At 34.8% G+C, this 17,737-nt stretch overlaps 1 protein-coding gene across 1 annotated transcript in view; it reads left to right on the top strand.

The window, feature by feature from the left end:
* dpr21 (defective proboscis extension response 21) overlaps positions 1–17,737 on the top strand; it is a 333,010-nt gene that overhangs the window by 227,242 nt on the left and 88,031 nt on the right. The window contains exon 5 of the mRNA XM_068285717.1: positions 1,635–1,762. Within this exon, the coding sequence (XP_068141818.1) occupies positions 1,635–1,762 (128 nt within the window). The remainder of the gene's footprint in view (positions 1–1,634; positions 1,763–17,737) is intronic.

The following is a 17,737-nucleotide window of genomic DNA, read 5'->3' as shown; positions in this document are numbered from 1 at the left end:
GGATCGAGCCATATTGGACTTGGTTGCCCATCGCATGTGTGTGCATATCGGTTTTTTGCATTATGCTTCCCACGCATCTTCCCGCTTGTACGAAATCGCCGACGGTTGCGTGTGGTTAGACTGGCCACGTTCGATCGTATGCCACTTATATCGAATCGGTTCGATCCATCAGCAGCGGATTCGGTCGTATATCGTACGTTTGGTTTGTGTCTCGGATATATCTTGTATCTGGTGCATCCTTTGCACCGCTTGATTGTGTTGTTGCTGGCTTGTTGTGTGGGATATTATAGTTAATTATAACGTTCCTCACAGAGTCTTGTACCATCCGCAACTGGGCAGACCAAACAGTGATTTTAGATTGAATTGTCTTTGAGCTTGCGTTGTATTTAAGCTATTAATTTAACAGAATAACAAAATCGCTTTTATCAGTAGATGGACGATTTTGTTTGCAATTTTCCCGCTTTCTAGCCTGGTCAATTGAAGGTAACATGTGGGATAAGTTTATATCCGTTTCAAGTAGTTTTTTCTATTAATACACTTGAGGACAAAATTGAGGAGACTGGCATCAACATCATCGCAAAATTGCACTTTGTTTCATTGAAATTGGTTCAGAATTACTAGTTGTATCTTTGCCTAAGTCCAATGCCGTAACTTTATTCTCAATTTTTTAAAGAATTATTTAAGCTTCAAAAACCATTGAAACAAATTTTTTCCAACATCCTTAAGTGTACCAAGGAGTCCTAGCAAAAACTTGAAACAAATTTCATTTGATTTCTATCAATTTGATTTCGTAAGTATCAAAAGAATACATATGGGTACTATATGTAGTTGAAAAAAGGTTTCAGCGCTTAAGAATTTTTTGGCGACTCTATGCATGGCATAATTGTGTAGTAAACAATATATCATATGGTTTCCATAGAACCGGTAAATTCATGAACAGTGACTTTTCTCAATAACTTCGTTTTTTCTAAGATATAGTCGTACAATTTATTATTGGAGAGTTTATTACAACTATAAACGACTCTGCTACATTAAAAAATGCTACAATATGTGGAAAACAGTGACTTTCGTCAAAAACTTCGTTATTTTGTACGCAATTGTCATTGTAATATATTTCTCAGTTTAACATCGCTATTAATGACTGTGATAATTTTGATCAAGATCGGGTGACTATATCAGAAAGCTTCAATAGTAATGATCGGTCAAAAATAGTGACTTATATGAATAACTTTGTTACTTTTAACGCGATTCAAATTAAACATTTGTTAGTTTAGTATATCTGTTAATGAATGTGCCAAATTTGATCAATATCGGGCGACTATGATATAGCTTCCATAGGAACAATCGGTGGTAAACAGTGGCTGTTGTCAATAACTTCGTTATTTGGTATATTAAGATTGTATGCCGTTCTTTCGCAAATATTACATTTTTTAGGCAGGTAAGGAAGGAGTATTAAAAAACTGGCAAGGGGATACAAACTTTGACGCTCTATTTATTTTGTTTGTTAAACCGAACCATTGTTTGATTTTTGTTATTTGTATTACCAGTCACTCACACATTGAAGCGTACATGTGAATATATTATTATCGTTAGTTACACTTACTTAAACTTATGTTAATTTTTCTGTGTTACAGAACCAATCACTACTATTCCTGGAGGTCCAGAGCTTTATATTGATTTGGGATCAACAGTTAACTTAACCTGCATAGTAAAGCATCTCCCTGATCCACCAATAACAGTGCACTGGACACACAACAATCAGGTAAAATACATATATAAAACATACAGCGTTAAGTTAAAAATTGTGGGTAGTTCAGTGTATGTGGGTAGTTCGGATAATGTCGGATGTCGGATAAGATGGGAAATAATTTTATTTCTAAAGTCTGATCAGAAGTGCATAGTTTATATTGTAATAGTTCCCAATTGATCCAGCCTGGTATTGGAAAATTTCATCGACAACCTGTAGAGCATTTCTGTCGCTATTTCCTGCTTGAACACCAAACACTACCATATCGCTGCCTTTATTCACGTACTTGCAGATGTATTTAATCAATCTCACTGTTACAATACTCTACGTTTATGTGCGCTTTGAATGTTTTTGGCGAATATGGAACCACCCAATGATTGTCTACCTCAATATCACCATTTCGATTGTCTAAAGTTGCAGAAGTCCCGCCATCTTCAGTTGAACCTCGTCTTTACAAAGGTTATCCATCATCTACTGTTACTGTATTGGCTGCAAATGCTCGCTTGGAACAATACATGGTGAATTCGGATTGAGCGTACCGCATGGTCCATGGATCATGTGCTTGATGACGACTTCATGCAAATCTTTATCAACGTCGGCCAGTGGAATCTCAGCGCAAATCACATGGTCGATTTCGTCTGAAGTGATTTTATCAAAGAGACAGATTAGTATGTGCGCATGTGGCATTCCTCTCTTCAACCATTCTACTGAACAGCACCGCACCGAACCAAATACTTCATATTTCACCATAAAATCCATTAGTGACTTCAGTTTTTGTTTGAAAACGCGGGCTGTGATGTCATGCCTATCTGCGGACGATTGCTCAGAAAATAACAGCTGCATTATTTCGTCACAATCTGAATTGCACCTAAACGTGATAAATAAATCTGGACGGCCATACCGAACATATGCCATAGCATCTTGAGCATATTCCTGCATGTAGCGTGGACTACCTATATATGAAGACGGTCATTCACAACGGCATCTCGCAAATGAACATATTCCTCGGAGCGAAGTTTCGTCTGATTCAATCTGAGAAACATCAAACGTTCTTCTGCAAACATTCTTCTGCAAACGTTCTGCTTTTGAGTACATATCCACAATGTACTGATGAAACAACTGAAGACATTTCAATGTATGGTTGTCATCGTTATTCTGAACCATTAAACAAAACGCGTAAAAGTTCATTGCACTGCACTTCTTATTGGTTTCTACACCTTTCACTGGATCAACCATCTTCACATTGAAGTGATTTCCATCGGCACCATGCCAAAAGATAATTGGATACTGCAAAGCATCGTAACTACGGTGAGTTTCAGCCACGTTTGTCAAATGATTGTTTCGTCGATGGAGAATAATATCTCAAGGTTGGAACTGGCTGCACGGCTTTCGACTGGTTCCTTAAGAATCCTCTGCCTTTGCTTTAGCCGCTCCGTCTCCCGTACCAATTCCCGCTTTTCTTCAGTCCTGTTCGAAACTTTGCTTCTGATTCTTTCTGCATTTTTAGAGCGAAGCTCTCTTAGGCGCGTCGCGGTAGGAAATTATTTTTAAAAATCCTCAGACGTCAGATCTGCAGCGCGTCAGATCTGCACCACGTCAGATTTTCGTTTCTCTTCACTGTTCGTGTGAGACAAGGACCGACGACATTGAAACACCCGTGATTGGTCCGCCTATGTCTCTCTGTCTAGTTAGAGAGAATATTCTATCTAAATCAGGGCCCGGCACAAACAGAGCGCTAAAAAAGTTTAGTTGTATGTGTGCATTTGCTTGTGTGCGTATGTTGCTTTACACTGCGCAAAATGAAACTTCATCAAATTCTGCCTCAAATCAAGAAAACGAGTGCAGCAAATAATCTTATTGAAGAAAAAGATAGAGAAAACAAAGCAGCGATCAATTTTTTCATGTGTCTTCTCTCAACAAAGCGACATAGATCTGCTTCCTCCTACCTCCCCCACCCTCTTGCTCATGATTTTTATGTGTGAGGTCTTCGGCAGCCGTTCGGCTTAAACGCATAAGAGGTGCCGAACGAGTTCGTCCCCCGTGGGATATGAATGCCGGGATCTGATCTAACATAAATAGTCATTCAGTGAAGTAAACAATCAAGCGTGCAGTGTGAAAATTAAACCGTATGGCTTAAAATAAACGATCTTTCGAGGAAGATGATTCCAAACCATGAAAAAAGTCAACGACAACGTAAGTATATTGAAATTTGTCCGACCGCACAACCGCTTACCATAAAAATAAAATTAACATAAAATTAAACATAACTTTAGCTTTTTTACATACTATATAATTTGCTTGCACCTTTCTCAGCTGATGTCAATCGATTGTTCAATATCTTTATCGATTATCGATACATTATACAAAACTTGAGTCGAATACAAAAGATCCCGTTTTTAAGTTATTCGATAAGTTTTGTATTATGTATTTCCCGAATTAGAACTTTTCCTATTTGTTTTTTCATAGGTTCCTCTTCTCGTAAATTCAAATTTTCGAAAATAAAAAATTTCTGATTTTAAAAATTTCTGTGTTTTCTGATTTTAAAGTGAGTAAGGACTGATTTCATCGTATTCAATTGCAAAGTTTTAAATTTTTGTGAATTTCCAGAATGAAATGGCGGGAATTCAAATTTTCAGAATTTCCAAATTATGATGTTGACAAATTTGGATTTTTAAAAATATAAGAGCTAATAATGACAGATTTGATAAATTTCAATTGCAAAATCCGACTAAAATTGGAATTTAAAAACTGGACTGGGCGCAAAATTTGATCTTTCAGAATTTTAAAATTAGAATTTTAAAATTAGAATTTTTAAAAATTTTGATTTTTCAAAATCTGTAAGTTGACAATCACTAATCGCTAATCGCTAATTCAATTGTATTGATTCTCATATAAAATTTGGAATTTTTAAAATTTTCAAAAGAAAAATTGGGAAAAAATTCAAATCTTCCAAATTTTAATTGATTTACGTGTGAAAGTTGAGGACCACTTTTATTGGAAGTGCAAGGTTTTGAATTTTTTTACATTGTGAACGAAATTTTCAGGAAATTGAAATTTTCAGAATTTTAAAATTATGATTTTGAAAAATTTTGTTTTAAATTTAACAATGAGCAGTAATCCTGAAGAATCTACAACAAGATATAACACAACCATAGATGCTGTTTTTTTATGGTTTTTAACCCACATCCAATCACAAACATACATTTCATATTTCAGTTCCCATAAACCAATCATTTCCGTGATAGAGGTTGGGAACAATTAGGTTCAACAAAAATATTCGGGAAAATATCTTTGTAAAAAACTGTCACTGTTAGAAAAAAATTGAATACTCGACGAATTCCTAGAGAGCTTCGCTCTACCCAGGTGTCCTGTGACACCTCATTGCTTTTTTTTTTTTAGTTTCGTTGTTTTTGACGTCTGGCATTTTGGACATTTACTAATGTACTCTTTTACATGTTTAGTTATGTTTTTCCAATAATATTGTCTTTTTATACCCCTGCAGAGGGTATTATAAAATTGGTCAGATGTTTGTATTGCACAGAAGAAGACGTTTCCGACCCCATAAAGTATATATATTCTTGAAGCTGAGTCGATATAGCCATGTCCGTCTGTCCGTCCGTGCGTATGCGTTTTACTCAGCCATCTTAAGAGCTATCGGAAATTTTTTTTGTGTGCTTTTTATTAACTTTAGCAGATTAAGTGTGAAAATTGTCAGGATCGGACTACTATACCATATAGCTCTAGAGTAAACATTTTCAAAAAAAATTTCATTAAAATTGGAGTATCCCCATGAAATGTGATAGGATTGGATATAAAACATGAGATCCCAAAATTTCAATCCGATCGGATAAATAGAACACAAGTTACAGTCAATATAAATCGGTTCAATCGCTGCCGGCAGCGCTGCTTGCTGCCTACTATGTCATACGTCATCAACAGAGCTTGCTGCCTACTATGTCATACGTCATCAACAGAGCACATGAATAAACTGTATGTGTACGCGTGCGTTGCTTTGCTTAGGGAATGAGGGAAGAAGAAGAACAAATTGTAAAATAGAGAGTAAAATTGTTTTGTTTGTATATTGATGAATTGAGTTGCGGAAAACAAATTTTGAACATGTAGAATTATTATTGTCAAGGACTGCAAGGGTATACATATAAACTTCGGCATAGATATCAGCTTCTTTGATATTTATTTTTCATGTTGTTTTATTAAAGCCTGTATGACCTCCTTGATTTGGATCGTCAGGGAATGTAGACAATATGGCTTCCTTTTCTTTTTTATTATATTTTATGTTACCTGCTTTAGTAGCGCTACTCTTATGATGATTTTAAATTTTGAATGTCCATATTTTTGAAAGTATCTTTTGAAATTGATTCAAAGATCTTTTCGCTTGGTGCCACTTTTAGTTAGCTGATTTTAGATACACCGGATTGCCATTCAAGCCTTTGAAAAACTGACCTAAGTCGACAATTCCACTGGAGTATGTGTGGGGTGTGACACCCCCCCCAAGTTTTTAGAGTCGGCAATTTGTTTAAAACTAATCGGCTAATCAACAACTTTTGATTCTCAAAATCGAAAAATATATTTTTATTTTATAATTGTCGACATGCATTCGGTAATCAGAATATTGTATGATTGATTAACCCAATTACGTTTATTGATTTATTTGTAGATTCAAAGTTATAATTTTTTTTTAATTTGCGTTTGGATATAATTGTATAATAATTAAGTGCTCTTGTAACATTTGAATTTGATTTGAAAAATCGGCGCATACAGTGTCTGCGCATGTTCATATCGATAATTCGTGAGATATCGATTTTTCGACATTCGATAATAATCGTTACGATCAGTACTATTGGAGTAATCTATTTTATTTTATTTTCGGTGGAGAAAAAATCCTTTAGTGTATTGTCGGAGCCACACAGCAATAAACGAGTGATATAATTTATTCTGATGATAGTATTTCGAAGGTAAGTTCTAAGTCCCGCAATCGCAAATATTACCATGCTTCATGAATCCTAACCTCAATGTTTACGAGCAAACAATCAAAACAAAATGTTCCGGAACTTGCTCAAGATTTCCTAATCCAATTATCCAAGAATTGCTTAAATTGACAGTTCAAAAGGTTATGCTTATTTGTAGGTTCAAGGGATATGTCTAAGCCGTCACGAAAAAGAATTAAATTGGAATGTGAAGAATGTGGGAGTCAATTTGACGATGATTATAAGTGAAGAATTGAAAAGTATTGAAAATTCATTGCAATTGAAAAATTTGTCGAAAACTCGATGGACTGCTAGAGCTGAGTCAGTCAAAGCCATGTGGATTTCTTTTGAAGGAATTGTGGACGTTTTGAAAAATATGATAAACGATCCAGAATTTTTCGATTCTCGTACACGTACGTCCGCTTCTGGTTTGCTCAAAAAAATTCTGGATTTTGATTTTACCAGCTCGTTATTTTTTTGCAAAAATGTCATGTTCAAAGTCAAACATTTGACGGAAAATTTGGAGGCAGTAGAATTGAACGTCATTGATGCTTCTTTATTGATTCAAAGTACAAGCGCATCATTTGAACAAATGGACGATGACGACCAGATCAATGCATTGATAAATAGCTCGGCTGTATTTGCTGAAAAATTAAAGATTAATCCTCGAGACGATTTTTCGAAACGTCACAGAACGCGTCGTGTACCAAAAAAGTATGATGCAAATCCGGAAACAGCTCACAATTTTGATTTCTTGACATTTTATCGAAAAGAATTCAGGACTGTGCTTCAAGTTTTCAACAATTGCATTCAAGAAAACTTGAAAGACACTTTTTCAACATTTGCGTGTGTCCAGAAAGTTTTCCGAATTCCAATTGACAGAAAAAATGTCACAATGAATTCAATCGAATCCATTGTGCAATTAGAACCCTTTTATTTTAGCGAGGAACCAGAATGTTTGCTTGCTGAGTAGCAAATTCTTTTCGATTCATGTAAAGAGTGTACGAATTTCAAAGATATTTCGGAAGTTGTGTTTAGGTTGAAACATGTGATTCCCTTAACCTACAAACTCGTTTGTTTTATTTTGACTGCTCCTGTAACATCAGCTTCTTGTGAACGATCATTTAGTAAATTGAAATTGGTTTTCAATCATTTGCGAACAACGATGGGAGATTATCGGTTGAATGCATTGATGCTACTTTATTCTTCAAACGATAAGGTAGACGACATAAACATTCACGAACTCGTAGAAAAATGGTCGTTATTGAAACACCGCAGAGTGAAAATTTAAATAGAATTGATCAACGAATAAAAAGGAATTTGGCAAAAATTATAATTACAGCATTTGGTACGTACATGAATGTGTAACTAAAACTAACATTGCCCAGAAATGGACGACAAATATTTCTAACGAATAAAAGGAACTTAGAAATATTTGTCGTCCATTTCTGGGCAATGTTAGTTTTAGTTACACATTCATGTACGTACCAAATGCTGTAATTATAATTTTTGCCAAATTATCTTCAAAGAATAAATTCCTTATATACTGACCTTGTTTTATCGAAGTAAATTTATTTCTACCGCAAATCTACATGCTGTTGGCAAATACACGAGGTAAGTCGGCAATTCAATGAGAATCACCCCCCCATTATCGACAACCTCGCTACGCCCCTGCTTGCATCTGTGATTATGCAAAATTCTTTTCTAAAATCTAGGTAGTGTAATAAATTTGGTTTAACAAGTTTTTATTTTAGATACTGGAATGCTTTCTCAAACTCTGTTGTCCATTCAAATGGGACATTCTTTTTACATACGTGTTTTATAAAACTTTTAAAATAATTGTAAAATGCAACGAACCTTTAGCGCTGTCTGTGTCTGTAGGGACTTTATAATTATTGATGACGTCAAATTTCTTGTCATCTGTTAAGATTCCTTTAACGTCTCTATAAACGTCACCTCGTGCATAAAAAAAATTAACATTTTTCTGGTTGTAGTTTCAAATTAATCATATGCTGTTCAGAACAACCAATAACGATTAAATCATCCATACAAAGCAAATATTGCGAACGCACAGAAGGCCTGAGAATGCTATTGCCATCTTTCTCTGAAATGAATTAGGCGCTATTTTTAAACCAAATAGTAATCGTGTAAATCGTTATGAACTATTACTTGTTAAAAAAGAAGTTACATTTCTTGAGTTTTCCTCAAGTTCAATTTGGTGGAAACCTGACATTAAATCAAGGCATGAAAAAATATTTAGCTAGACGCAATTGATCAAGAATATCGTCAATTCTGGGATTGGAAATTTTTCTGACAGCAATTTTTTATTTATATGGCGATAGTAGACAGATAGATAGACAGTATTACTACAAATACTGGTTCATCATCCGCGATATCGTTTTTAGTTTGCCATGCTCCCAATTTTTAACCATTGTGTTGATGGATTCTTTAGTGCTAAATATATCACCATGTTCAGCTGACAGGCCCTCGTCAATATACGAAGCTTTTAGGAGCTTGTTTAAATTGTCAACTTCCGAAGTAAATTTATCTGTTTTTTCCCCCTTTTTTGGGTTACCCTTGACAGTTTTGCTATAACTACACCGGATAATTCACCGACTATAGTTTCTTTAAATTTCTTTATGATTGCGTCAATGGTGGTTTTATCTTGGACTTTATATAGCGTTGAGGCAACAATTTTTGACTTTATGACATCAACAGCTATCTGTTCGAATATGCCTTTTGTTAAGTTTACCAACTTCAAAGCTCTTATGATTCCTTCAAGTTGTAACTTTTGTCCATTGAATTCTGGAATGGTATTCGCAATGTCCTCAATGTAGGCCCCTTGGGCAAGGTCAGCCATCATATGTTTGCTTCAATAATGCTTTGGTTTGAGTACAGTTCTTCTTCCTGTTCTATTTCATTATCTTTTTCCGACAATGTTAATAGTGCAGGGATGGATTAGATCATTTAGATCACCATTTTTTTATGTCTGAAGCCTTATCTGATTCAAAGTCTTCATCATCCTCTAAATTATTGTCTTGTTCGTTTATCGCTTCCTGTTCTTCCCTTGGGTCTATTATTAGGGATGTAAATATATCCAATTGATACTTTGTTTTGATTGTTACCAAATTTGAACATAACTTGATCAATAGTTTTAATATTCTCGACCAGTTCGTTTTGTCTATTTGTTCCTTAATATCATGCACTAGTTGCGTTGCCATTAAAAGAATCAACTATAATTTTTGCATGTTTTTTCAGAATATCATTTTTGATAAAGGATTTCTTAATTTGAGAATTAATTTTTCTCTATCTATTCTTAGGGGTTCATATTAAGGTATATTTAACTCTTGATCACGCACTCGTGATATATCAATATCATTATGCGGATGCAAAAGTATGCTTTTGTAAATGCGACTTTTTTGGCTTTTTTTTTCTTGTATATACTACATATATGTTTATGTATAAATATTTTTATTATATGTATTAAAGAACAAGTTGTTATATATGTATATATATTTCTTCTTTACTTTTCTAAATCTATTATCTCTACATCTAAATAGGCTAAATCTATTATTTTTCATTTGATTCTGTTATGTCTTGATTCCTTGAAAAGTTTGTGAACCCATCCAGGCACGTCTTTCTTAGCTAGCAATCTACTATAAACTACTTTTATGGATTTTCCCATAAGATATACAATATTTCTTTAAAATTTGTGGTTGTTGGATATCCAATACCTAATTTCCTTGGGTTTTAAATTAGTTTCACCTGAGAGTATCAGGATATCAAGGAATGGGATGTACATTTGTAGATGTTTTGTTTCTATCTCATCCATACTTTACACTAGGTAGTTAAGTGTAGTGAAGAGGATTTTAGCACCGCAAACTAAAACACCATCTTCATCTCTTGAATTCAAAATATGAACTGATTTTATTAACAAACGTCTTGTGTATATAAATGAAATCTTAAAATCTAGGAGGCGACAATTGTTCTTAAAAATACTTATTCTAATGACCACGTTTTTCGGGGGTTGAAAATTGTTTATATTATGCACAGCGTTGGCGACTTGATATTGCGCCGTTGTTATAATCTTAAGTGCTTTTCCACAGAGTGTGGACGCATGTTTTGTTTAGTTTTTGAGCCATACTTGATATATAAATCTGTATCAGCTATTTTTGTTTTATGTTTTGTATATTTCTTTGTTCAATCTGATTTGGTGAAGCCATTTCAGATGAACACGATGTTTATTCTTAAACATTCTGCCAAGGGCCGCCAAATGTGACGTTTTGGTTTTTGATTTTAATAGTTAGTTGTCTTATACAAATTAATATTAATATTGTCATTAGTAAGATAACTGTTGTTAAAGAAGCATGACGAGCTACATGAGAGAAGTTTACCCTAGCAAATCAATGTTATCCTTCTTATAAACTGACTTCCTATTATTTTGTATTTTTTACCAAATCGTCTTATTAATATCGCCCAATGCTTAACAATTTTTGTTTCGGGATATCTACCCACTCCTGATGTGTATTACTGTGTTGACTCCTAGCCTTTTTATATGGTGGTGACTTTGAAGACCAACTACTTCTACCTCTCGGCTTTTGCTCCACTGTTTTGAAATTTCGCTGGTAACTGACATTTGCTCGGTTTTTCTGTTTAAATGTGGCCCCTTTATGAACATTTTGCAATATCTGGCTTTTTTTGTGCTATAGACTCGGACAAGTTGTTACCGGAATCTATTTTGACACTATTTTTTAAATGATCATTATTTAATTTAACGTTTGCCATCTGAGTATTCTCATTTTGTACTGGCTCTGGGATATATACTTTTTCTTCCCCAGATTTTACTTTATCTCCAAGCTCAGGTCCTGCCGGGGGACACAAACTTATTTATTTTTTACTTTCAAAAATGATTTCTTTTACCTCAGTTTTTATCTTACCTCTAAGGTGAGGTCCTGCCGGGGGAGCCAAATGCTGATCTTGAGTTTTGTGGTTAAGTTTGTGTTGAATTGTATTGTATTTATTCTCACTATTACCATTCTTCTTCTTTTCCTAACGCTTTTTTAAACCTGTGACATCTATTGTTGTTGCCACTATAGATTTTTTACTTTTTGGTTTGTTGCATCCCAAAACGATGTTGCATCCCAAAACGATCCAACCAAATTGAGTATTTTGACCTAGTAGGCCATCATTGTAACTTCTTCTTTTATGGTTTGGGTATATACGTCTGCACCCATTATTATATCAACCTTACCAGGTTTTATAAAGGTAAGATCAGCAAGTACGTAGGATCGCAATTTTGACATATTCACGCTTACCCTCTATTTTTACCTTATAGGCATATTTTACCCTTTATCCTTTTTGCGGATTCATTGTTGATCATCGGTAAATCAACGATCCGATTTAATTGCTCGGAAAATACCCTCCGATTATTTTCATACCGCTTGGTTAACAGTTCCCAAGCGGCACTATAATTGTCAGCTGAACCTGACAAAAGATGAGCTACCATGCTCCTTGCTTCGAATTTTAACGCGGATTTTAAATAATTGAACTTGAGAGCAAGACTTAAATCTTCGCCTTTTTCAATTAATTCTGCAAATAACTCTACAAACAGATCCCATTCTCTAGGCTCTCCAGAAAATGTGGGTACCTGTATTTTTGGCAAAACCGGTAATTCGCCTCTCAGGGATACTTTCTCAGTCTCATTTTTCTTATTGCTCATTTTCATTTCTAGCATTGACAATGAATTTCGGACATCAAATTGTAAATCATCCATAATATTCTTAAATTTTGCATCACTTGTTAATACTTGACTTGCCTGTACCTTCTCTTATAAATAATTAATTTTATTAATATATTTTATCCCATTGCCTGTTGACTATAACTCTACTACTTCCAAATATTCCTAGAGCTGTCGGACTCTATCCATAAATATCTCCTGGTTAACCTTAGCGTTTTCATTACTGGAGGTCGTATTCCCGCGCGACTCTCCTTTGCTATCATCAACTATCTCTGACATGTTTTCCTCTGCTTCAACGCACACCGACTTACTAGTGCCTGGTTTTTCTGACTCTCCTATGGCTATAATTTTGGCAACTATCGTTAAAGCTTCTTCATGTATTTTATTTCTGAAATAATCATGATCGAAATTTGGAGCAGATTGGATCAATTTTTTGTTATTAGGTATCCAGTGATTTCTTATCTCTTTTACTTCCTCTACAACTTTGCTAGTTATGTTTGTAGGATCTAGTGCTTCTAACTGCCTTAACCTGGTATGTAACTCTGCCTGCTTCTTCAACACTTTTGCGGCCTTATTAGTATGGTTTATGTATGTATGTATGTGTATATAAATTTTATATATTTTTTTTTTTTTTGAAGATGTATTTACTTATTTGTAAAATTGTTACTTTTATGTATAAATTATTTTGTTTATCTATTTTTCACTTTTCATTTTTAATTTTCGCTACTCGATCATCGCAGTGATCTTCCTACCTAATGTTTCGCATAGCTATACAGGCTATACTCGTTCCGCTCAATTTCACAATATTTGTATCTTAGATTATATGTATATTATTTCTTATTTATAATCTGCAACTGTAACTTTTTTCTTCCGCATCAGCTGGTCGTCGCTGTTTGGCTCGCTAATGCTCCGTCGAAAGCGTAAAAGACGGCCTGCCTTTTTCGCTCGTTGTCAGCTGCTGATCTCCAGGGCCTATGGTCTCTGGCGGTACCGGTGCCGGTCATCGCACCAGATTTCCTTGTACACGTATATGTTCTTCAGTCGCCTCTTCCTTGCAACTATCTTGTTGCCTTGCAACTGCGTCGTTGATCTACTTCTTGTTGCCGACTTGCAACTGCCTCGTTGATTTACTTTTTGTTGCCGACTTGCAACAGCCTCGTTGATCTGCTTCTTTTTGCCGACTTGCAACCGCCTATAGTGTATATATAGGCGGAAATATATATTTTTTTTTTACTTTCGATATTAGGGCTTCGAATACGCGACACACAAACAACACTCCGCCGCCGAAATTACTACAGTTGCTCCGATAGCCAAACTTTCTTTAAATTCGAACGCACGCACTTTTTATTTATTAAGCAATAATATTTTGCTTTTATTTTATACTCTGTCTCTTACCACTGGTGAAGGAAAACAAGAGTTAATTTATTTTGCAACCTTTAGCTGATCTTAGCATTTATACTTGCATAAGACTTCAGACTTTAAGGAGCTGATTCACTCTCTGAGTCTCTTACCACTGGTGGGGGAAAACTACAGAGTTCCTTTTTTCTCGAAGGACCAAAAAGGACCAAAAATGAAGAGGATTTCAGCACCGCAAACTAAAACACCATCTTCATCTGTTGAATTCAAAATATGAACTGATTTTATTAACAAGCGTCTTGTGTATATAAATGAAATCTTAAAATCTATGAGACGACAATTGTTCTTAAAAATACTTATTCTAATGACCACGTTTTTCGGGGGTTGAAAATTGTTTATATTTCATGCACGTTGGCGACTTGATATTGCGCCGTTGTTATAATCTTAAGTGCTTTTCCACAGGATGTGGACGCATGTTTTGTTTAGTTTTTGAGCCATATCTGTATCAGCTATTCTTGTTTTTTGTTTTGTATATTTCTTTGTTTAATCTGATTTGATGAAGCCATTTCAGATGAACACGATGTTTATTCTTAAACTTGTAGTAATCTGATTATTATGGAAGTAGTTATTTTTATATCTTTTGTTTTAATTGCCGGGTTTCTCCATTAGGTAGAAACAAAGCGTGCCTGCTGCGTTTAAGTAACAGCATACATACAGTACCCTAGAGCTTCCTAGATCAAAGTGCAAACCTAAGATGCACCAAGTTTATCTTGCATTTAGGGTAGTGGCTTTGTTCACTTCTAGAAACTTCAATTAAGTCTTGGACTATACACGGGTGCCTGTCGTTTATTTTTCCAAAATACCTGTAAATAGTGGTCATTCTTTCATGAATAATGTATAATCGCTTTTGTCTTAAGAATCATTTAATTTTTCTCCCTTTTTTTTTTTTTTTTTTTTTGTTATTATGATTGCTTGTGTGCATATGTATTTCTAGAATTTGTCTAGATCATTAGCTTGGCTTAGCGCTCTTTTTGTTACACATTGATTGTGTAATAGGTAAGCTTTATACAATTCATATGCGCATAATATTATACCAATTTTCAGTAGCAATATGTTTGTTAATTTTAGATCAACATTCGATGATTCGATTTTATTTATTACAATTGCAGTGGAGTCCACTGATTTTGTTTCAACCCCATTGTAGGTATAATATATATATAAAGTTTACTTATGCTATTATCGAACATACGTATGTTGTAAGTTTTTATACCCTTGCAAAAAGGGTATATTAATTTTGGTCAGAAGTGTGAAACGCATAGAACGACGCATCTCCGACCATATAAAGTATATATATTCTTGATCAGCACGACGAGACGAGTTCAACTAGCCATGTCCGTCCGTCCGTCTGGATCAACGCAAACTCCTCCTAGACCGTTAGAGCTACAGAGCTGAAATTTTGCACGTGTATATACTGCAGGCGTTGTATATCTCGGATTCAGCCGGATCGGACCACTATATCATATATCTCCCATACAAACCACAAAGTCACGAACAGTGACTTTTCTCAATAACTTCGTTATTTTCTGTGCTATTGTCGTGCAACTTAATATTATACAGTCTATTACGCTTATAAACGACTGTGCCAAATTTAATCAAGATCGGATGACTAAATCATATAGCTCCCATAGGAACGATCGGTCCAAAACAGTGACTTTTGTAAATAACTTTGTTACTTTTAACGCGATTCAAATTAAACATTTGTTAGTTTAGTATATCTCTTAATGACTGTGCCAAGTGTGATCAAGATCGGGTGACTATATCATATAGCTCTTATAGGAACGATCGGGCGAAAACAGTGACTTTAATCAATATCTTCGTTATTTCCTATGATTGTAGGCCATTCTTTCGCAAACATTACCCATTGATGGCTAATAGGTAAGGAAATAGTTACCAAAAAAGTTGCAAGGGTATATAAACTTTGACGCGGTCGAAGTTAGCCCTGGCCCTTTGTTTTTTAAATTTCGATTTATTTTTTAAATATTTTTTGTTGTTGTTGACTCTTCAGACTTACAGACTTGAAAAATAAAGGATTCAAAATAAAAAATTGAAGTATAGCACTCACTCCCAGATTGAAAACCATTATTCATAAGAACGAAAAGCATGCAATAATGCGTTAATATCACGACAATCCCATTTGGGGTGGCCACCAATGAATATCGCGATTTTCAGCAAAATTAGAAAATCATGCCCGATGGAAAAATATGCGCAAAGATATTGTTCAGATGCGATCACAGCCATCTGCGATTTAGTAAGCATTTCTGTACAAACTAAAAGTGCCAAAGACATAGCCAAAGCAATTTCGAAAAGGTTATCTTGACGTATGGCCATATCAAGAAAATAATTACTGACTTGGGCACAGAATATAAAAATCAGGTAGCTTCAGAACTATATCAGCCTCTATGAATTGAACACTTCCCTTAAGCATATCACCATCAAAGTTTAGAAACTATCGAACGAAATAATAGAACATTCAATGAATATCTTAGAACGTATGTATGTATATTTCTTCAGAAAAAACGGATTGGGATACATGGCTTAGATATTATACTTATTGCTACAATACCACGCCATCAACAGTGCATGAGCACTGTCCCTACGAATTAAATTTTCGGAAAAATTCCCATCCCCTATAGATCCAATGAGATAGATCCAGTCTACATTAAAGCTTACGACAAAGAAGTTAAATATAGATTAAATGTGCACGTAGAAGAGCTCAAATATTAGTAGGAAAATACAAGGTAGTAAATCAAAATATCTACAATTAGAAAGTAAATACTATTGAAATATCAATAGGAGATCTAGTACTTTGAAGGAATAAATCAGGATATAAGCTAAATAGTAGATACACAGGGACCTTTATGATAGTTAGTATAGATAAAATACGATCCCGCATAAAACGAAAAAAAAAACATTTTTTAATATATTGAATTCATGCGAAATATACACTTATAAATATGCCGTTAATCAAAATCTTTATTTTATCCATAAATTTGTTTCCAAAAAAAGGCAGGTGTAATATACATATAGCAACGGTGTAGTGTTTTTTTGATAGAGCCTTCATTGTATGGTGCTGTACACCATCGAGGCATATTCAAATTTATACAGAAGTACACACACGTGCAGTGTAGGCCATTACCATATTCATTGCAAGCACTGCTTAAGCTTAAATTGCAATGTATGCATAACCTTGGCCGAAATAAATCCCCAAACTCATTAATGAGGAATTTATTATCAGCCTGACCAATGGCTTAAAACAGACCTCTTGCCTTTTTATTACAAAAGAAATAAAATGGATATAAATATATATGGGGCAAAAAGATTAAATATAAAAATTTATGTAGATTTATAAATATGGATGGAAATATACATAAATGTAAGATAGGACACTTAGCATGGAGCATCATTCCCCATACAAACAGGGTCCTGCCCCGCACACCGACTGTTCATTTTACAGAAAGATCCAATAGACGCACTTTACCAGTATTTCCCTTTTAGCTAATCTTTGTATTGCACAGCTAATCATAATTCTCCTGAAGGGTGACCTGATCGTGGCGCTGCAGCCAGCGGCCATGAACCATCTTGGGTATATTTAAGTCACCACGCTCCAGAGTTAGGGCAGGGCCCTTAAGCTAGACACAGAACTTAGTAACTGGCGCCCGAGCAACGACCCACAATTCTTCTTGGAGAGTTAAAAATAATATATCACCTAACGAATGGAAATCTTGAAGAGTTGTGGGTCTGGATAAGTGACAGAAATTAAAAAAAAAAAAAAAAAAACAACAAAATTAGTGATTTTGGGAAATTGCCCCCCAACCAAGACGAAACGACACCGGGAAAAATTCATTTTTACCT

Source organism: Drosophila tropicalis, unplaced genomic scaffold (genome assembly GCF_018151085.1).
Source record: "Drosophila tropicalis isolate 14030-0801.00 unplaced genomic scaffold, ASM1815108v1 contig_1002, whole genome shotgun sequence".
Lineage (NCBI taxonomy): Eukaryota > Metazoa > Arthropoda > Insecta > Diptera > Drosophilidae > Drosophila > Drosophila tropicalis.
The sequence above is the reverse complement of the archived record's forward strand: the minus strand, read 5'-3'. Positions and strand labels throughout refer to the sequence as shown.